Raw genomic sequence first — 23,686 nt, 5'->3', positions numbered from 1 at the left:
GGAGACATTGCAGGTGAGTGAAGTCCAGAGCGATGTAATTGTTCGAGTCCAGAAATCTCAAAAAGTTAGCAGGCAAATCCAACAAGTAGTTATGAGGCAAACGGCATTTTGGCCGTTATTACAAAGGGGTTTGGATTTAAAAATAGAGAGGTTTCCTTGCAATTGTACAGGGTGCCGGTGATGCGTCACCTGGGGTACTGCATACCGTTTTGGTCCTCTGATCTAAAAAAGTGTATCATGAGATTCGAGGGAGTCCAACTGAGATGCACAGGTTGATACATGGGAAGGGAGGGTTCTCCTGTCAACATAGACTAAATGTTCTGGTCTTTATTCCATGCAGTTTAGCAGAGTGAGGGGTGCCATTATGAAAATATATTAGATGCAGGAGGAGCTTGGGAGGGTGGATGGTGAAATGTTTTCACTAGCGGGACAGCTTTACAAAAGGGAACATGGCTGCAAAATAAATGGCTAATCGTTTAATATTGAGATACGTAGAAATGCCCACTCGCAAAGGCTGGTGAATCTCTGGAACTCTCTGACTCAAAGGTTGTTGGAAGCTGGGTCATTAGACGTGTTTAAGGTAGAAGTGGATAAATAGTTGAAACATCGATTTCTCTGGGGAAATGACACAGGAAAAGAGTTGAGGCCTGCATAGATAAGCCATGGTAGTATTGAATGGACAGGCATTTTTGATGGGCTAGGTTGCCTATCTCAATAAATTTATTGTGTTCTTGTGCACTGAAATACTCCCAATCCTCAAGTTTGCTACTTTCTCTGGAAAAGATATTCGTCTACTCCTTAGATCTTATATGATCGTTAACTTATTTTATAACTCATGGCTGGGCATATTTCTTCTTGTTATTTTGCGCCAGAAAAGCAGGTATAACGGTTGAAAACGTAAGTGAACTGGGTCTGCAGACTTTAAGGGGCAAATTGAAAGTAGATGAATGGACATTGAATGAATGGCAATGCTCCTGGATTTAAGTTGATTAAGTTGGGATGAGACAGATTTTAAGAGTAAACAATAACACGATCAGTTGAAGCAAATGACCTGGATCAGTGCTGCAAACCGATCTAATGTAATCACGTAAGTTTTCGGAGAGAATGGGTTGCATTCACCACTGTTCCGAGTGGCAAAACCGGGTATATCCCAAAATGGGAAATAGAAACCCTCAAAATTCAACGCTGTAAGAGGAATTTCCCAGAGTGTCCATCTGTGTGTGTGTGTGGAGCGGAGGGAGGGGGGATGGGGGTTCTTATACTCAGCTGAAAGCAACCAGTATAGAGTCTAAGAAGGACAACATATTGTTATGGAGCGAAAAGAAGTACATTACGAATGCGTGCATCAGGAGAAAAGATAGTCAGAAAGCACCAGTCACCCTTTCTGACGTAATAGTCCAAGTATGAGATTGATATACTGTTTTGAGCAAGTCGATTCCCCACCCAGCTAGTCACCCACTGAAGAATCAGTTTACAGTATTACAGATTATAACGTTGGCCATAGCGCTCGAACTGTCAGTGGGCTTAACAGCTCATTATTCCATGACACCTGAAAGGCCTTCCCTCCTTATGAGGAAACCTAATTACGTAAATCTGATAGATTCAAATGTATTGTTATCATATGCAAATTTTAATTGGTAAGGGGAGTCAATTCCCTTGCCTATGTCCAGTCTCATTATCAGCATCAGAAACTGCACCAACCTCGTTAACCATGAGCTAATGCATTCCCGTACATTCCAAAGCCCTGATTAACTTGAGCTGCCTGCCTCAAGCTGATAAAGAGAACTGCTCTCTCTATACTTGATATTCTCAAAAGAATTTGGTCTGTCTATTACTTTCTAATTCCCATCATGCTGAGCAGTTAAATCGCATGTTGACCAAGGTTCACGAGACGAGAATACAGTTTAATGTCATAATACCTGGTTAAATTGTAATTGCACAGGCAAGACTTTTGCATATAATATTAGACACACGGTGAAAACTTATTTCAGATATAAGGCACCTTGTCTACTTATCATAGTAAATTTAAAATGAGGGGCTTTTATACAGTAAACTTGATATTACCCTCCTTCAAAGACCATTCAAATTTCTCTCACCTTTAAGCATCGGTTTAATTTTGCCTAATACTCTTTTTTAAATTGACATTGAATTTAAATTTCCTGCAGCAAAAAACCCGCTGAAACCTTCTGTGTATTTGCTGCTGCCCTCGGCACAAGAAGTCTCCTCTCAGAGATTTATCTCCCTCAGCTGCTTAGTGAGAGGCTTCTTCCCCCGAGAAATCTTCGTCAAGTGGACCATCAATGACACGTTGTTGAATCCCGGAAACTATAAGAACACTGAGGTGATGGCGGAGAACGGCAATCGGACCTTCGTCATGTACAGCCTGTTATCCATTGCATCAGAGGAGTGGGCCAGCGGCGCTTCTTACTCCTGTGTGGTGGGACATGAAGCTCTTCCCCTGAAGATTATCAGCAGCACGCTGAATAAATCCACTGGTAAACCGAGTTTTGTGAACATTTCCCTTGCACTGATGGACACAGTGAATTAATGTCATTGGAAATCTGTCAGTTATACTTTGAACATCAATAAAAGTAATAAAAGCCTTTTCCACCAAAGTCGTTTAAGCATCCACAGACTTCATGTTTTGTCCACTTTGTTAATGTTAGACTTGTTCAGGTAAAGCTGGATATTTACAGATCTCGTACACGTTTCTTCTAAAAACAATGGTCCCAGCTCAGACATATCCTGCGCAAGAAACAGAATGTAATTCATTCAATACAGCATTCTGTAAAATAAGTAGCCCAACTTTCCTTCTGCTGAAAATAATTCTTACAATTTCCCATTTCTGACAAACAGCCACAGTCAATTGGCTCACCGTTTTCCTGCTTCTCTTGTTGTCCATAAAATTATGTCAGCTTTTGTAGCTGCATCTACCCTACTGGGAACTGGAGTGAGCCTCAAACGCACACATGAGCAAACAGTACACAATCAGAAAGAAGGGAAATGGATATTATTAATTCACAGTTCATCCACTCCCACAACAAAGAGAAGCGGGAGGCTATTAGTCAATCCATTGTACCGCACTTCCCAACAAAGAGAGGGGGAACGGCATTAGTTAATCCACTGTACCCCGTCTTCCCTAACAAGAAGGCGGGGGATATTTTGTCGCTCTCAGTACGCCTATTTCATCTTCATAGAATCATAGAAACCCTACAGTGCAGAAGGAGGCCATTCGGCCCATCGAGTCTGCACCGACCACAATCCCACCCAGGCCCTACCCCCACATATTTACCCACTAATCCCTCTAACCTACGCATCCCAGGACTCTAAGGGGCAATTTTTAACCTGGCCAATCAACCTAACCCGCACATCTTTGGACTGTGGGAGGAAACCGGAGCACCCGGAGGAAACCCACGCAGACACGAGGAGAATGTGCAAACTCCACACAGACAGTGACCCGAGCCGGGAATCGAACCCGGGACCCTGGAGCTGTGAAGCAGCAGTGCTAACCACTGTGCTACCGTGCCGCCCTATCTTCAAATAGATGGGCAGGGCACGAGTTAACACTGTACCTGATCCTTTCCAAAACAAGGCGGTGGGAGGGGGAGGGGGAGGGGGTGGAGGGGGTGGGGGGGGCGGGGGGGGATCAGATCACCAATGTTCCTCCACTTACCAATCAGAGAAAACTGAAAGTGAATTAACAAATTTTACCTCCATTGCTCCATTGAAAAATCGAACAAGATCATCAGTTAATCCATTATGCCCCCAATTCCTCGGCAACAGCAACCCAAAGGGAAATTGCTTAGTACACACGATTTCCCACTCCCCGAGGAGGGAGTCTGGGAGGGAACCGACCCCTACCAGAAGGGCTCAGCTGTCCACATAATACGTTAGCTATTAGCTTATTGGCTGAAAGTTTTACATCTCCATACGGCTAAACACGTTGGAAAATATATATTTATGCAACATAATTTTAGAAAGTTTTACCACGCTTGATCCTGTTAATCGTTTGAGAATATTGATTTTAGGCAATTCAAATCGAAGCGTGTGATTGAATTTTTCTGGGGTTAACAAAGTTCCATTCCGGACTTTTATTAATTGCAGTGTTAGATTTTTGCATTGGTTCCCTGATGTCAAATTGTGTCTGACAAGAAACATATATGTTCGCTGAAAACTGAAAATATTCTAAATAATTCACATTGTCAGGTATTGTCAGGAGATCTTTGAATAGAGTAAATGCATGGAATTTATTAATCTGTACACAACTGACATAAAACACACACACACACACACGCACACAGACACACGCCGAAACACACGCTCAAATACATATTCACTCACAGAGATGCGTATACAGACACAACATACATACGAAGACATAAACATACATCAATACACAGTTGCAAACCTTCAGCAGAACATAAATACAACGAGCAACAAACAAACACACGCACGCAAATATACATATAAACATAAAAACGTAGGAGTTTGAAGCAGGGTTAGGCCACTCAGCCCGTCGATTCTGCATTTGCATTCAATAAGATGAACGGAGATCTGATTGTAACCTCAACCCCACATTGCAGCATACCTCCAAGAACTTTGCACCCCCTTGTCAATCAAGAAACTATCTAGCACTGCATTAAAATATTCAAAGATCGGCTTCCACTGTCTTTTGTGGAAGCAATTGCCAGAGACTCATGATCCACTGAAGGAAATAATATCAACCAATCTACGTCCAAATTGTGCGACCCCTTATTTTTAAACAGTGGTCCCTAGTTCTAGATTCTCCAACAAGAGGAAACAGGACCTCCATATTCATCACGTCGAAATGCTTCAGGATCTTAAAGGTTTCGGTTAAAGTCAACTCTCACTCTTCAAATCTAATAAGTAAATATCTAACCTCTCCGACATTTCCCGTTAAGAAAACGCCTTGATTCGTGGAATTAACCTCGTAATCCTTCTCTGAACTGTTTCTAACCCATTGGCAACTTTCCTTGGAGAAGGAGACGACGACTGTACACCTTACTCCAGGTGTGGATCAACAACTCCTTGCACAACTGAAACATAACCTCCTTACTCGTGTAATTAACTCTGCTAAAAGTAAAAAGACGTGCTATTAGCTCACCTAATTAACTGCATTCTAGCCTTTTGCGAATCATGCACTTGGAACTCTAAGCTCCTCTGCACCTCCGAGCTCTGCAATCTCTCAAGTTTAAGATAATAAGCTCTATTTTCTTCCAACCAAAATGGGCATTGTCATAAATTCACATTGTCATACATTATACTCCATTTGCCAGAGTTTTGCCCAAGTGCTTAACATTTTTATGTCCCTTTGTTGCCCCTTTATTGCTTCTTTACAGTTTATTTTCCCACCTATGTTTGTGCTGTTAGCTATTATAGCAACCATGGCATTTGTTCCTTCAGCAATGTCATTTATATTAATCTGAAATAACAATGTGTTCCCAGCATGGATCCTCTTGGCAAATCACTCGTCATACTCTGCCAACCATGAATTACCAATTTATGCCAACTTTCTATGTCCTGTTTACTAGCCAATTTTCAGTCCATGTGAATATGTTGGCCTCTAACCCACGAGCTTTTGTTTTACACATTAACATTTCATGTGGCACGTTAACAAGTTTCTTCTGGAAATCTAACATCCACCGGTTCTCCTTTCTATTTTCTTTTTTGGAGCACATGTGACTCCATCAAAAACTCCAATAAACTGGTGAACCACCATGACTTCCCTTACTAAAAAGTACTTTGCTCTGCCGGATTGTCTTGATGGTTCTCCAAATGCCCTGCTATACCATCTTTGCAAATATCATCTAACATTTTATTCATGAGAGATGTTACGCTAACTGGCTTGATGCTTCCTGTTTTCTATCTCCCTCCATTATTCATTAAAGAAGTTGCAAATTCTATCTCCAAATTTAATTTAACCTTCCCACAGTCAAAGGAATTTTGGATGATTAAAACTTATGCATCAGCTATTTCACTGCCAATGATTTCCGAGAACTTATTGTGAAGTCCATTCGTACCTGGGGATTTGCCAGCAGTTTCCTCAATACCACTTTCCCGGAGATTACTATTTTACTAAGTTTCCCCCTCTTTTCCACCTCCTGTGAAATGGACTTGTATCCTCTGCAGTGGAGACAATGCAAAACTTTTTAAGCTCACCTGAAAGGCGGCAGGGTGACACAGTGGTTAGCACGGCTGCCTCAAAGCGCCAGAAACCCGGGTTCGAATCCCGGCTTGGGCCACTGTCTGTGTAGAGTCTGCACATTCTTCACGTGTCTGCTTGGGTTTCCTCTAGGTGCTCCGGTTTCCTCCCACAGTCCAAAAGTGTATGGGTTAGGTTGATTGGCCATGCTAAATTGCCCCTTAGTGTTACGGGGGATGTTGGGAGATTAATAGGGTAAATATGTGGGGTTAAGAGGGTAGGGCCTCGGTGGGATTGTGGTCGCTGCGGGCTCGGTGGGCCAAATAGCTTCCTTCTGCACTGTAGGAATTTGTTTCTATGATCTGCCATAGCCCTGTTTTCCATTATCTACTCCCCAGATGCTATTTCTAGAAAACAAACGTTCACTTTTTAAACTTTCTCATCATTTAAATACCTATAACATCTGCTACTATCCATTTTTATTTAAGTCGCCAACTTTTTCTCGTACTATAGATGTTCCGTCCTTTTCAAACCGTTTCTTATTCTTGATGTGCCTTATATTCTATCCAACATTTTGACCTACTACTTGTCTTTGTGCAAATAAATATATATTTTTAAATGTATAATACTGCATTTCATCTTTTTTAGTTCACCAATAGATGGTTGCCCATCTCTTTGAAATAAACGTGTCTATTCTTTGTATTCAGAAATATCCCCATAAATGTCTGTCACTGGGCCACTATTGATCTATACGAGAATTTCATTTGCCAGTGCACTTGAGCTAGCTCCACTTTCATGTCCCCTTCATCACCATTATTTGAGATTTTTTTAAAAACTATTCTTGACCACATCATTCTCTCCTTCAAGCTGAATGTAAAATAAATCATATTATGATTGCTGCTGCCTAAGGTGTCTTCACTATGAAATTTGCTGTTAATCCTGTCTTGTTGCACAATGTCACATACTGTAAGTATACCCTGCCCTCTTGATTGGCACCACAACCTGCTTGTCTGAGAAACTATCACGAAAACATGAACTACTAACCTACTGCTATCTCTGTTCGTCTGATTATTCTGATCAATATGTAGTGTAAAATCATCCACGGTTACGTCCATACATTTCTGAAAAGCTCCCACTATACCTTCTTTAACATTCTGTTCTAACCGTGCAATTACAATTCTGGAGTAAGTAACTGAATTGTTCCTCATCTCAGTCCAAACTCCTTCTACATCTGAATTTGTGGAAATAGGCCATTCCTCTCTGATATGCTAACACGATCCGTAATTAACAGAGCTATCGCTCCAACTTTTTTTAACTTATTCCCCTTCCTAAATATCTTCCTAAAAACTATACAGATCCCAGTCCTTTGGATCCGTCGGAAATATCTGTGTATTAGTGATCAGATTGTACTTACTAATTTCTATTTGCGTCATCAATTCAATTTTTTTTCTGCTCAGAGGAATGCCTGCATGCATATGCGCACACACACATATTCACACACATCTGCGCCAAGAAGAGACAGACAATGATATAGCGACGCACATGTGGGACACAAGGAGTCACTTTAACGCACGTTCGCAGACATTTACGCAAGAACACCAATTAAGAAATGCATGATTTAAAGTTTGTTAGCTCGCTTCACAGGTAGGTTACATTAACAAGGCAATAAAGTTACTGTGAAAATTCCTTAGTCGCCACACTCCGGCGCGTGTTTGGGTACACTGAGGGAAAATTTAGCATGACCAATGCACCTATGAGCACGTCTTTCAGACTTTGGGAGCGACCTGAAGGAAACGCATGCATACATAGGGAGAACGTGCAGAGCCTGCACATACAGTGACCCAAGCCAGGGATCGAACCTGACCCGTGGCGCTGTGAGGAAGTAGTGCTAATCACTGAGACACTGTGCCATCGTGCTGCCCACAATGAATACATGCACATAGACATAAAGACACAAACGCTCAGAGTCATATTATTTTGTACAAATTGATTCAAAGACAAAATATAACGAGAGCTGTACACACAAAAACACATAAATCAACATTGGCACCTCGACAAACACATTAACACTCAAACACACATATGGAGGCACAGACAAAGAACAACTGAGGGGAGACTTGAGAACACACACAAAAAATGCAGAAAGAAACAATATGAACACCAGGCTATTTTTGAAAGTATAATTGGAATGTAACTTTTTAACGGACATATTCGCCAAAAATGTCCCTGTTACATAACGACCAACAAAAATACTGAAGTAACGTTATTACTAAGAGATTGATTTTAGTTCATGACGGGTCAAGCAAATCCATCACAAATAAACTAGCAAGAATGGAAAAAACTTCTATGCCAACATTCACAGTTTGAAAATATGTAGCTGAGTGCAGGTCCCTCAATATTCTTCTTGATACGCTCTGCTTAATGATTTCATGAAACTGGTCGAAAATAAACTTATGATTAAGAAATTTTGCCACACCTTCAGTCAAGGAAGTTATTAGTATGTAAACGACACCAGGAATCTGGAATCTCAGGAATTTAAAAGTAGATATACACTGAAATTTAACTTAGAAAATAAAGTAATATCTTTAGAAAAAGAAAGTGTAACATAAACTAAACAATAAGAGGCTGTGATTAATAATCAATCTAATTATATTGTCTTGTATCCTTGTAGATTTAACAGACCAAACCTGGATGGAAAAATATCCAGAAGATAACGGTAAAGGCTGGACAACCGCATTCACATTCATCATCCTGTTCTTCCTGAGCATGTCCTACAGTGCGGCCCTCACCCTGATGAATGTGAGAAGATGCAATCGACCCACACTTCAAACTGACTGAGTCGGTTTGAAAAATCTCTGAAAGTTTCAATGATTAATATTCGTTGTGAAAATGCCCCAAATTAAACACATCTGCTTCAGTAATTTATCTCTCCCTTACAGGTCAAATGGTCAGTTGATTTTTACATTTCGTGAATTTTGCTCAGCTTGAAGTTTCAAGTTCTCTACATGATACAAATGGAATATTAGCTCTTGCCTCCTCTGACTGCAAAATGCCTTTCATTTACGATTTCGATGTGTAACTGAAACAATAATGGACTATAATTATGTTTTTCTTCATGTTTGAAATGTGCGAGATGCTGATGGTCATTTTATAAGGGTAGCTTATAATTTTCCTGTTCCAATTGCATCTGTAAATATGGGGGCGTAACAGTGGGTACCACTGCAGCCTCACAGTGCTATGAAGCCAGGTTCAATTCTGGCCTTGGGTGACTATCTGTGAGGAGTTTGCACGTTCGCCATGTCTCTGCGCTGGTTTCCTCCGAGTGCTCTGGTTTCCTCCCACAGCCCAAAAATGTGCAGGTTAGGTGCCCAGGCCTTGTTAAATTGTTGTGTGGGTTAGGGGATTAGTGGGGTATCAACAGGTGTTATTGTGATCGGGCCTGGGTGAGATGCTCTGTTGCAGAGTCTGTGCAGAGTCTGTGCAGAGTCCGTGTAGCAATGCTTCAGTGGCACAATTGGTTAGTGTGTGGTACTTATACAGCAGTGCTGCCAGTGCACTATGCCCAGGTTGTGAGTTCGAGTCTCACCTACAGCAAATGTTTTCGGTGAGATGATGGCCTAGTGGTATTATCGCTAAACCAGCTGATGTTCTGGGGACCCGCCATGACAGCTGGTAGAATTTGAATTCAACCAACAAAAAATGATCTGGAAGGAAAAATCCACTGATGACCATGAATCCGCAGTCCATTGTTGGAAAAAACCCTTGACTCAGTAATGTTCCCATGGGAACGAAATCTGCTAGGGCGGCACGGTAGCACAATGGTGAGCACTGCTGCTTCACAGCTCCAGGGACCTGGATTCGATTCCCGGCTTGGGTCGCTGTCTGTGTGGAGTTTGCACGACTCTTCGTGTCTGTGTGGGTTTCCTCCGGGTGCTCTGGTTTCCTCCCACGGTCCAAAGATGTGCGGGTTAGGTTGATTGGCCATGCTAAAATTGCCCTTAGTGTCCTGGGATGCTTAAATTGTAGGGATATGGGGATAGGGCCTGGGTGGGATTCTGGTCGGTGCAGACTCGATGGGCCGAATGGCCTCTCTAAAGTTCTCTAAGATTCTAAGAATTGATGGGCCGAATTGCCTTCTTCTCCACTTTAGGGATTCTTTATTTCTATGATTATAACTTGTTTCACTACTGCCTCACAGGTATTCACTTCTCTTTATTTGGGAATCCTGCTTCCTCTTTCTGGTGTTGGTTACGGTTCTCCATAGTGTTGTCAGCTCAGCGCACACGCTTTATGTTCTCAGATCGATGCTTAAATGTTATACTCATTTTAGTTAACTTTGAAATGTTCACTGCAATTTTAATAAAGCTTGATATGAACTGAACTATTAGAATACTTATGCGTGAAGCATTCACCGCGTCAGGGTCCAAGGTGGCTAAACTGACTCCTCTGACCCCTCCGCCGAATTTTGACAGGGGCCAGTCTGCAATGATGTGGATCTATTAAATATGGCTGTACTGAAGCCCTTCCTGCATGATTCATCGACAGAGCTCAATTTTACCTCCTAAGCGGTTTTCCCCACATTGCCAGGGATGTGCATTTCATCGGTCCAGTCTCGGATGTGTTGAAAATCCAGGGTCTTCAGTGAAAGATTCACTGATCCACTCAGCCGTGTAAAGGCACCGTTACCTTGGCCTTTTAATGGTAAACTCCAGAGAAAGAACGATTGAACAGCGAAGAAAACGCCCGTGATTTTACTGAGACTATTGTCTGTCACACTCTGTCAGACAATTCAGCAGCAGAGGCATTGCTTTGCCGGATGCAGATATGTAGAATGTGGAAGAATACCTCTTCCTGAACACTATTCTAGTTATCAATCCCAGAGTCGGTACAGAGTGATGCATTTCTTTTCCTTGCATTTTATGGGATGCGGATGTTTCTGGCAGGGCCATTACTAATTGTCCTTGTACTGCCTGGCTTTCTCGGCCCTTTCAGCGGCCATGTGGCAATCACATGCATTATTGTGGATCTGGCGTCCTTTGCAAGCCAGGCCAGAAGTTTGGCAGATTACTATCTTCAAACAGGACCACAAGGAATGTTACAATAATCGCTGATAATTGTGTTTCAACACAGAGGTTAATCCCCCTTATTGCGCTTCGTAATCTGACAGAAGTGTTTCACAAGATGTTAACTGTTCTACCTTAACGTTTAGATGTTCATTAATATAAAGACCTGACACTCGCTTAAAGTGAGCAATTAACAAGTTATTTTATTTAACCAACCGAAACTTTAACTGAACAAATAACATTTTAATTAACGGACATTTCCGACTGAAATGCTGTTCAAATAAACGCACGGAACATTCATTACCAAAACAGTAATAACATAATTTTTGGTCACTCTCAAATAAATTATGCAACAAGGTTTTATAGCGTGCAGAAGTTTTGGAGTTTTTCGGTAAGCAATGCCTAATTTGGAACCTTTCACTGGTTAGAGCGTGAGTTATCTTCAGACTATCCGAAGCTGGCAGCGTTATAAACTAACTGCTCCAATTGATATAATTGCTCTTGACTGCCTTTAACTGCTTCCGCTGATCTGACTCTGGCTTGGCCCGAGTGATGTTCTCACAGACTAAACTGGAGTCACTGAAGGCAGGCAGTTGAATTCCTATATTTATATTCCTGATGAACAATGCATTTTCTACATCTGGATTGGTTTGATGCTGTCAACAACAGCAAATTCAGATCTGAAAGGTTCCCTTTAGCTGAGTGTTTTCTTTAAACTCATAGGATAACAATATGCAAAAACCTGCAGAGTCTGTTACCAACGCTACCCTGTTGTCTGGCTTTTGGTACAACAATGTTGCACTCTTTTTTACCCTGTTTGCCTTGTATGTGAACATTCAAGCATTGAACACAACCAGTTTTTGAAGGCATTGACACAAAACCAGCTTTTAAAGATAATGACAAAAAAACAGCTTTTAAAGTGACCATGTACTGTTGTTTCCCCTCGAGTATCTTACATTCTTTACAGATATTTTTTTCACCTTTATTAACTCAACTTCACAACAATTGTCATGGCCATATTATTGTGCCTCATTTCCTTTCTAGATTATATTGATCGAATTCGAATTTCAAAGCTACCACTTTGGGATTTCACTCTGCCCCCACAACGTTCGACTAAATTCTCTGTGCCTTGTTTCACTGAACACATACAAAGGCACTGACCTCACATTCGAAACATGTTACTCAGAAATAACACAAACAGTGGGATAATACCCTGAAACAACTATCGATCGGACACATGTTATCGAGTGGAAAGTCGTTGATTCACACAGTGTGTGATCCATCAAGAATAATGGATGACTGTGGATGTCTGGCATCAACAAGCAAGCTTTAAAATTGAATTTTCCCCCACAGAAGGGAGCCTATCAGATAGAAGAATTGTAGCTTCAAAATTGCTTCAAATACACAGAACCTTTGTTCTGTCGATGCAAATAAACCACTGTATGTCAGGTAGGTACTGAATGTCTGCTTCCAATTTTATGAGATGCTAATTACGTTTCCCTCACCTTCTGGTTTCGGTGACGAATTTCTACCTTAAAAGTTCCATCCTCTGTATTACCAAAGCCAGAGCTTACGGAACATCACCCGAGGGATCCTCCCTCCCTGCTCCATGCCCTCCGTTACCACTACCAGAACATACAAAGCAACGCCGAAAGGATCCTCTCTCCCTGCTCTATTCCCACTGATCCCACGGACCCACCCCCCCCCCGCCCCTCCCATGAACTCACGGCACGTTACCCCAGAGATCCTCTCTCTGAGATCCACCCCTCCGCGCACACACACACAAAAACGCACATGCAAACACACACATAAACAAGCACATGCAGACAATCATGCCACATACAAACACACACGTACACACACAAACGCACACACAATCACGCGCACGCGCGCGCGCACACACACGCACACACACACACAAACTAAAATAAGAAAGCAATACAAGGCACTTACATAAGTTGCAAAATCAGAAGCCCTGAAAGTTACGTTTCCTGGTACTAAGGTTGCAAGGCACATATGGAACGTTGCTGCAAGGTCCATATTGCAGGAATAAAATTGATGTTTGCAGAAAGTGTATGAATTTGCTCCTTGACATGCATTAAGCATTCCAGCTTCAAGAACAAAGAACAAAGAACAATACAGCACAGGAACAGGCCCTTCGGCCCTCCAAGCCCGCGCCGCTCCCCGGTCCAGGATTGAATCCTGAATCCAGGATCCCCGCCCAATTTTCCAGCCTATCTACATACCAATATCCTATCCACCGAGCTGTCCCTCACAGCTATGATGCTTTGTTCATCATTCACTTCAAAGATCGAAAATTACAAATAACTGAACAGTTTTCTGCACGCGTTTTACACTGACGCATCACCCCTTAATTGATAAAGATCTTAAATTTAGACAGTGGTCATGTTTCTCAAACTGTGTCACTGTGTACAAAATGTGGAAGACCATGTATACCTGGGCAAGAAAAACACAGGATGGAATCTGGTGTGAAAATCATGCTGGATTTTAATATTCATCACTGAACAATTTTAATAGTTGGCCATAGTAGATATTTTACCCCATTCTTTAACTCATCTCTGAGTTTCCTCTGGGTCCCTGCATATAACATGCATTCATACAGGAACTTAAACGCTGAAGTATATATTCATTTTCCTCTGGAATGAATGCTGATTCACCGTGTTCGGAGCCTGGTAAATTGAACACAATGGAAAGTTATAAGAAACAACAGATATAACAGAATGAAACTTCCTATCACACAGAAGAGTAAAACGATGGACTTTCTCTGCTTCTCCATCTCTGGGTCACTCTGACTCTTTTCATTCTTCTGGGTCCGGAATCTCCTGCCAGAATGTGTCTGACAGTCAAGACATTGAGCAATAGAATCAGAATCAATGGAAAGCAAGGGGTTAAAATGTGATGTATCCACTCACAGGTGACCCATGCAGACAAAGTATTAAATATCTGTTTTATGTCGCAGCAGCGGGGTACATCACTCATTGTGTACAATGGTTCATGAATAAAGTATAAGAAGATGTTCTTTCGACGGCTCAGTGAGCAGACAGGCCCTATCGGTTGTGCTGCCGTTTTGATGGAGCACTTTTTAGTTTTAACCTTCGAGCAAAAAAATGGCCACAAATCGATCAAAGATGAAAGCCACAGTTAACCAAGTAGAACCATCCATTGCTGAATATATTGGTGCAATACAGAGACTGCATATTGGAGTGATCGACAGGGTACTGAATGGAAAATAAATACCAGCAATTCCGTTCAGTATCACAGCTGTTATATTGACGAGCAGATCTATTACTTCCATTGACACCAAGTGGTAAGTTAGACATTTGGAGAGATTGCATTTTCCTTGGGACAGAATCAAATCACCACCACGTCAGCTGCAACAAAGAGAGAAGGGGTAGAGACTGACAGAATGCGTGCCTTAAGAGTTAAAGCTCGAATTCTAAGAGAAATTATCAACTTTACAGGATCCTGCATGCAATCCACATAGAACCATAGAACCATAGAAAATTACAGCTCAGAAACAGGCCTTTTGGCCCTTCTTGTCTGTGCCGAACCATTTTGTGCCTAGTTCCACTGACCTGCACTTGGACCATATCCCTCCACACCCCTCTCATCCATGAACCCGTCCAAGTTGTTCTTAAATGGTAAAAGCATTTACCACTTTATCCGGCAGCTCATTCCACACTCCCACCACTCTCTGCGTGAAGAAGCCTCCCCTAATATTCCCTTTAAACTTTTCTCCTTTCACCCTTAACCCATGCCCTCTGGTTTTTTCTCCCCTAGCCTCAGCGGAAAAAGCCTGCTTGCATTCACTCTATCTATACCCATCAAAATCTTATACACCTCTATCAAATCTCCCCTCAATCTTCGACGCTCCAGGGAATAAAGTCCCAACCTATTCAATCTCTCTCTGTAACTCAGCTTCTCAAGTCCCGGCAACATCCTTGTGAACCTTCTCTGCACTCTTTCAATCTCATCTGTCACATGTTGCCAACTTTGGCATTTGTCATGGGTAATTATTTCTGTTTTTTGTATCGTCAGCAGAATTAACAAGAAAGCAGATCAATAACAGAAATGTTAAATCATAGAATGAAAACTGACAGAGAATAAAACCATATTAAAATCACAGGGAAACTACCATAGAAGCGTGGAATAACCCAAAAAGTTAAGTCATTACAGAAAAGAGCAAAATAATTCGCTGTTGAAAATTTTCTGCAGTCAACATTCTACAAAGACAGTTGCATTGCGGTAACAGTGGGAGAAAGCACACACAATAACAGTACAAAGGCAGAACAGAATTATATTTGCACCTTAATCACATCATGTTAACCAACAATAAAGGTGACAATAATAAAACTTGAAATACATTATCATGGCGATATCAGTTGGGCAATTCATCCACAATAATCTATACAACATTCTATACCAACAGAATGACACGATGCTATGCTAAAAGTAATTCGGTGAAATTAAAAGAGTAATGTGAGAAAATGACAACGGATTCAAAGAAGAATGTATACAGAGAAAGCATTAAGTATATGCAAGGGATGTTAAGTTAAAGAGGATACTTAGAAAGAAAGAAACCCTACAGCACAGAAAGAGGCCATTCGGCCCATCGAGTCTGCACCGACCACAATCCCACCCAGGCCGTATCCCCACATCCTTACATATTTACCCACTAATCCCTCTAACCTACGCATCCCAGGACACTAAGGGCAATTTTTAGCATGGCCAATCAACCTAACTCGCACAACTTTGGATACATTGCAGGGTTAACAGCGTAAAATATTCCAGCACGAATAGCGAGAAATTACACTATCAATATGGTAAGATTATGCCACTAACATACAAAAAACTATATCAACAGGATTTTAAAATATATATATATGTTCGTTCAGGAGACGTGGTCTTCGCTGGCTGAGGCAGCATTTATTGCCTAACTCTAATTTTGCCCTGCAACTCAGTGGCTAGATGTCTGCGCGGAATCTGCACGTTCTGACCATGTTTGCGTGGATTTCCTCTGGGTGCTCTGGTTTCCTCCCATAGTCTGAAAGAATTGCTGGTTAGGAACATTCGCCATGCTAAATTCTCCATCAGTGTACCATACAGGCGGTGGAATGTGGTGACTAGGGGATTTTCACAGTGACTTCATCGCAGTGTGAATGTAAGCCTACTCGTGACACTAAGAAATAAACTTAAACTTTAACATAAACTTCGCCAGGCTCTTTCAGAGGGCATTTCTCCGAGTCTGGAATCACATGTAGGACAGTTAAGTGTGACAAGTTTCCTTTGCTTTAGCGAACCAGATGGGTTTTTATTAGCAAGAAAGAAAAGTTACATTATTTCCAAGCATTCAGACTTCGCGATATGCACGTAGATTCGAACCCCGACCGCCGCCCCCCGACCCCTCAAAACCATTAAACTGGGTGTTTGCAATAGTAGCGATAATACCACTACGCCACCGGCTCCCACTAAAACCTGAAATTGCACTAACAACGAAATGTAATGCCGGTAACTTGCTAAAATTGCACCAAACACAACGGAAAACAATGGTAGCAAAGGAAACAAAGTATATGGATAAAATTAAGAATTTATACCAAGAAATTGGAATGATCAATGCTGTGTGTGCCGAAAATTATATTCCGGTTTTGTCCATAAACTGATGAGCAATATAAAGTGCAATGGAAAATGTATTCCTGTAAATGGAAGAAAGGATGCCCCATGTGGTGGAATTGCGATCCTCTGAAATGGTAGAAATTAGTCAGTTTCCAGGCGATTCCCATCCCGATAATTAAATTCAATACTTTACCTGGTATCCCGATAGCTGCAAGGATTGGGTAATAAATAACAAATGCCTGTTGGTAATCCGTGCATTTCTATAGGAGACTCTGAGCGTGATCTGCACAACACTGAAGGATTGGCACATTTTTTATCCTATGTCATGCTGCAGGGATGTAATTAGCTCATTGGATATTTTTACTTCAATTGAAAAGCGGGAGACAGATTAATACAGTTGCCTCATGACTAGTGTTTATGTTTTGCTGGAATGCAATATTTTTCAGGGAGTTTGACAGGTCTCAAGTGGAAAACCTGAATATTGCCATAGGATACAAACTGTCTTTCTTGCTCAACACATTTGACCTGGATTTTGCGGGCAGGGGTGAATCAAAGGTATTTCAAACTCAACTGCTGTTAAATATGCAGATATTACTAATTCAATGGTTTGTGGCATCATTTCAACCATTGACTGCAGCATGCCCCAGGAACAGAATAATCTGTTAGCCAGAGCTGGATGGTGAGGTTCCAAGGAAGCTGCTCCCCCAGCCACATGAGAAGCCTCACTCGTAGCCCATTGGAGTCAATTGCGAATTCAGACGAACATACAAATTTAGAGCCAGGAATAGGCCACTCGGCGTCCCGTGCCTGCTCCACCATTCAGTAAGGTCATGGCTAATCTAAACCACGATGTTTATCAAGAATCTGTCTAGCCCTACCTTAAAAGGTATTCTGACACTTCTTCCACTGCCTTTTGAGGAGCACAGCTCCGGAGATGCACGATCCTCTGAGAGAAGGTAAAAGCCTCTTGAAGGGCACATGGGTGTTCTAAGAGGTTTTGAATACTTTAGAGCACAGTAGGATGTTTAAAACCTTAATTATTTGAAACCCATTTTTACTTACTTTTAAAACACTAAACAACGCAGAAGTAAATACATCCTGAGGTAAGAAATGGCCTGAATTCTGTATGAATGCCGCCTCTTGGATTGCCAGGTGACATTCAATGTCACTTAGCTTGAGTAACATTTACATCAGTCTTTCCTTTCCATAGCCTCATTTTTGTAACAGAATTGACCAGCTCCTCACCTTCAATGTTCTGGAGAAATCGATTATTTTAGATATCCCTTATAGTCTTGGTTCTTAAGCACAAGTGGGACTCTCTGGGTGTTGTCTTTTTTGTAAATGCAAAATAATTCTATTTTTTTTTCGTTTATAGCGGCTTCCTGGGTGAGGTTTCTGCTGTGCGATACTATTCATGAATAGTATCGTTACGAATTTGAAAATAAATTACCCGGAGCTGTATGAATTGAAAGTTAACTATAAAGGGGCACTTCAATTATCCAAATCTGGACTGCATAGGAATCATACAAGATGACAAGAGTGATTTCCTGGAATGTGTTCAAGATATTATTTTCGGCAGCAGCATGACTTCTCTCTAACAAGACCGCTACTGTGCTGTTGGACATAATTATGTCGAACAGTTAGCTCCATTGCATCAAATTTGAGCAGCAGAGTATTTAGTTGACACTGGTCATTGAGTCACAACGTTTCTGTTGACCATGCAAACAGTCAAGAAACAACCATGAACAGGGATAATCAGTTGAGGTGAAGTCAACATCGATGGCATCAAAATGCATCTGTGTCAAGCGTGGTGAAATCAATTGTTGGGAAATAAAATGGTGGCAGAACAATGGGCCATCTTTTTTTGCAAACATGTTTTGCAAGAAATATCAAGACTTTTTTCCTTGAAGGGCAAATAAAGCCAGAATGCCCTGAATGACGCGAGAGATAGAGATGAAGATGAAAAGGAAGAAGTCGTGTACGACGAGGTTTAGGTCGAAAATGCAGAGGAAATACAGATGAATACAGAAGGAACAGAGGGGATGTGCATGAACCTATAAGAACAGCAAGGAGGGGGAATGAAAATAAATTGACAGCTGAAAAAGAAGAATAGAATACGAAAGCCTGTTCTAAGCATATAATTAACAAAAGGGTGGTTTGAAAAAAAAAACAAAGCGTAAGGCACGTTCGGGATGTACAGGCAGATTTGGACTGGCAGACATGAGAAGTAGCCAATATATGAAACGAGAAATTTGCATCTGTCTTTAAAAAGGAAAAAGCTGTTACCCAGAACGAGCTGAGAGAGGAAGTAACCGACAGACTCAAGTTTGCTTTCAGAAGCCCATCACTATTCCGACTATCCCGTTATTCCCAGAGTTCATCTTACACAAAAGAAATGCCCTGTAGCCGCTATGTGAGATTATGCGCTTAATGCATGTGATAGAAATATCTATCACATGCAATGGGACTCAGTGCAGAGGACATGAATTCAGATAAACTCAAGTTTATCACCAGTTCAATGGAGAGTCTCACTGTTCCATGTCGAGATGAAATATTGAATGAATTGAATTTCATCTTGGACTTAGGATTTACAGGATGTTAGAAGATCAGGATTTAAATATGGAAAGCTCAAAGCAAACATTGTGGGTTAGGTTGATTGGTCATGCTAAATTTCCACGAGCATCGAAAGATGTGTAGGTTAGGGAGATTTAGCAGGGTAAATAAGTGGGGTTATGAAGAAAGGACTTGGGTAAAATGCTCTATTGGTGCAGACTTAGTGGGCTGAATGGCGTCCTTCCGCACTGTAAGGATTTCATGATTATAAGTGTGCCTGCGGAAAAAGATTCAAACATCTGTATGACTGGAAAAGGGGAAAAATCATGTCATGGAGAGATATGACAGGATGGATGAGAATTTTAAATTGAGTTGCTGTTCAACCAGGAGCCTCTGTGGGTAAGTGAGGACAGGGTGATCGGTGAGTGACTGGGACTCAATGAAGAGGATATAAGCAATAGAAGTGTCAATAATATGGAGAGATGCTGGAAATGTGGTCATGGAACTGGACATTAGGCTGTGGTATGACCATCTTCCAATATCTAGGATATTGAGAGCGTCTTTATTACAGGAATTGAACTGCCTTGTTATGTCTGAACCTTAATGCAATCGCATTTACATTTTTATTTTGAATTACGGCATTGCGACAAGGCAGCACAGTGGTTAGCACTTGCTGCTTCACAGCGCCAGGGACCTGGCTTAGATTCCCGGCTTGGGTACACTGTCTCAGGCGATGGTGTTTACCGACTCGGGCATTTTCACAGTAACTTCATTAAACTGTCAGTGTGAGTCTACTTGTGACACTAATAAATAAATTTAAATTTTATATCAACACCAGCTGATAAATTTCTTGCCATAATTTCAATTTGGGCACGTAAAATGTGATCGAATTAGGAAAGAAGCAGAGGTTACTTGGGAACGGTCCTCTTGTTCACCTTTTTCAGTGATCTAACTTATTGCGAAAAATGCATCGATCAGAACTATCGTCCTGGATTCAAACAAAATGAAATCAAAGAAACGACTGCAGCACAAAAAGTGGCCTTGCTTGTCACACCGAGCTCGACTTTGGTTCATTTGGCTATGGTTTGAACTCCCACTCCACAGCTTGAGAAATGTAATCAAAACTAACAACATCACTGAAGTGCTAATGGAATGCTGCACTGCTGGTAATGTCATTTTTCTGGTAAGATATTCTGCCACGATGTGGAGATGCCTGCGTTGGACTGGGGTAAACGCAGTAAGAAGTCTCACAACACCAGGTTCAAGTCCAACAGGTTTATTTGGTAGCAAAAGCCACTAGCTTTCGGAGCGCTCGCTGCTCCTGGACCTTTTATTGTAAAGACTCGCATTCCAACCATTATTTTGTAAATTGAGTTTGTGTCATTATATGCCCTGTTTGTGAACTGAAATCCCACTCACCTGACAAAGGAGCAGCGAGTGCTCCGAAAGCTAGTGGCTTTTGCTCCCAAATAAACCTGTTGGACTTTAACCTGGTGTTGTGAGACTTCTTACTGAGATATTCTGCTGCAGTCTCTTCTGGTGCATGAAATCTTTTTGTTCTGAAACTATTCCGAAGAAAGGAATGATAGTGATCCAAAGTGCGAGTTGCATAAGGTATCTGTCATTCCACATTAAGAATGAAGAACATGGTTGTTACAATTACATTGGTAAATGTGAGATATTATATGTTACCAAGTTGCCCACATTACAAGAGCAATCATTTTAGAAGTACTCAAAATGTTGTAAAAGAATGTGAGATGTTATTTGCCCTTGAAATATGCTATGCAAACTCCAGTATTTGAATATTTTCATAGAAACATAGTAACATCGGAACTAGGTGCAGGATTAGGCCATTCGGCCCTCCCAGACTGCACCACCGTTCAATATGATCATGCACTTTCAATATCACATATTATAGGGCCAATAAAAGATGAAGGTGGGAAAATCTGTACGGAACCAGTAGAAATGGCAGAGGTGCTTAATGAGTATTTTGCCTCGGTTTTCACAGAGAAGAAGGACCTGGGTGGATGTACCGCAGGCTTGCGGTGGACTGAAAAGATTGAGCATGTGGACTTTAAGAAAGAGGTTGTGCTGGAATCTTTGAATGGCATCAAGATAGATAAGTCGCCGGGTCCGGATGGGATGTACCCCAGGTTACTATGTGAGACGAGGGAAGAGATTGCAGAGCCTCTGGCGATGATCTTTGCGTCGTCGATGGAGATGGGAGAGGTGCCGGAGGATTGGAGAATTGCGGATGTGGTTCCTATTTTCAAGAAGGGGAATAGGGATAGCCCAGGAAATTACCGAACGGTGAGTCTAACCTCAGTAGTTGGTAAGCTGATGGAGAAGATCCTGAGGGAAAAGATTTCTGAGCATTTAGAGAGGTTTAGTATGCTCAAGAATACTCAGCATGACTTTGTCAAAGGCAGATCGTGCCTCACGAGCCTGATGGAGTTCTTCGAAAATGTGACTAAACGCACTGGCGAAGGGAAAGCGGTAGATGTGGTTTATATGGATTTTTGCAAGGCGTTCGATAAGGTCCCCCATGCAAGGCTTCCAGAAAAAGTGAGAGGGCATGGGATCCAAGGGGCTGCTGCCCTGTGGATCCAGAACTGGCCTGCCCAAAGGAGGCAGAGTGTGGGTATAGATGGGTCTTTTTCTAAATGGAGGTCAGTCCCAGTGGTGTGCCCCAGGGATCTGTTCTGGGACCCTTGCTGTTTGTCATTTTCATAAATGACCTGGATGAGGAACTGGAGGGATGGGTTGGTAGGTTTGCCGACGACACGAAAGTTGGTGGGGTTGTGGATAGTCTGGAGGGATGTCAGAAGTTACAGAGGGACATAGATAGGATGCAAGACTGGGCGGACAAGTGGCAGATGGACTTCAACCCAGATAAATGCGTCGTGGTCCATTTTGGGATGGGATGAAGGAGTACAATATAAAGGGAAAGACTCTTAGTACAGTAGAGGATCAGAAGGACCTTGGGGTCCGGGTCCATAGGACTCTAAAATCGGCCCCGCAGGTGGAGGAGGTGGTTAAGACGGTGTATGGTGAGCTGGCCTTTATCAATCGAGGGATTGAGTTTAGGAGTCCGGGGATAATGATGCAGCTCTATAAGACCCTCGTCAGACCCCACTTGGAGTATTGTGCTCAGTTCTAGTCGCCTCATTACAGGAAGGATGTGGAAAAGATTGAAAGGGTGCAGAGGAGATTTACAAGGATGTTGCCTGTATTGAGTGGCATGCCTTATGAGGATAGGCTGAGGGAGCTCGGTGTTTTCTCCTTGGAGAGACGTAGGATGAGAGGAGACCTAATAGAGGTATATAAGATGTTGAGAGGCATAGATCGGGTGGACTCTCAGAGGCTTTTTCCCAGAGTGGAAATGGCTGCTACGAGAGGACACAGGTTTAAGGTGCTGGGCGGGGGGGGGGGGGGGGGGTAGGTACAGGGGAAATGTTTGGTGGAAGTTTTTCACACAGAGGGTGGTGGGCGAGTGGAATCGGCTGCCGTCAGTGGTGGTGGAGGCAAACTCAATAGGGTCTTGTAAGAGACTCCTGGATGAGTACATGGGTCTTCATAGGATGGAGGGTTATAGGTAGGCCTAAAAGGTAGGGATATGTTCGGCACAACTTGTGGGGCCGAAGGGCCTGTTTTGTGCTGTAGTTTCTTTCTATGTGTCTATGTTTCTATCCCACTCCCGCTTTCTCTCCATACCCCTTGACCCCTTTTGCTACAAGGGCTACGTCCAGCTCCATGTTGAACATATTCAACGAACTGGCTCCAACAGCTTTCTGTAGTAGAGAATTCCATAGGTTCACAACTCTCTGAGTGAAGAAGTTCTTCCTCATCTCAGTCCTGAATGTCATACCTCTTATTCTTAGACTGTGGCCCGTAGTTCTGAACTTCACCAATATTGGGAAACTCTTTCCACATCTAGCCTGTTCAGTCCCTTCAGGATTTAACGTGTTTCTATGAGATCCCCTCTCTTTCTTCTCAAATCCAGCGAGTACAACGCCAATTGATCCAATCTCTCTTCATATGTCAGTCCTACCATTCCAGGAATCAGTTTGGACTCTCACAGTAGCAAGAATGTCCTCCTTCAGACCAGGAGACCAAAAGTGCACACAATACTCAAGGTGTGGCCTCATCGGGGCCCTGTATGCAGCAAGACATCCTTACTCCTATCCTCAAATAATCTTGCTTTGTTTAATTAATCCGTGTCAGTACTTTGCTGGATCAACAAATTAATCTCAACCCCTGGCCGAATAACCTG

The 23,686-nt window shown here is 42.1% G+C and overlaps 1 gene segment (V, D, J or C); it reads left to right on the top strand.

Annotated features, from left to right (window-relative positions):
- LOC144480697 (Ig heavy chain C region, membrane-bound form-like) overlaps window positions 1-20,502 on the top strand; it is a 34,714-nt gene extending 14,212 nt beyond the window's left edge. Inside the window, 5 exon segments of the C gene segment in view lie at window positions 2,166-2,495; window positions 8,835-8,962; window positions 9,103-9,110; window positions 17,307-17,415; window positions 20,308-20,502. Coding sequence covers window positions 2,166-2,495; window positions 8,835-8,962; window positions 9,103-9,110; window positions 17,307-17,415; window positions 20,308-20,502 — 770 coding nt within the window.
- Window positions 20,503-23,686: the final 3,184 nt, after the last annotated feature.

The sequence above is a fragment of the Mustelus asterias genome, chromosome 30, assembly GCF_964213995.1.
Source record: "Mustelus asterias chromosome 30, sMusAst1.hap1.1, whole genome shotgun sequence".
NCBI lineage: Eukaryota > Metazoa > Chordata > Chondrichthyes > Carcharhiniformes > Triakidae > Mustelus > Mustelus asterias.
Note: the sequence above shows the minus strand (reverse complement) of the source record. Positions and strands in the feature narration are given on the sequence as shown.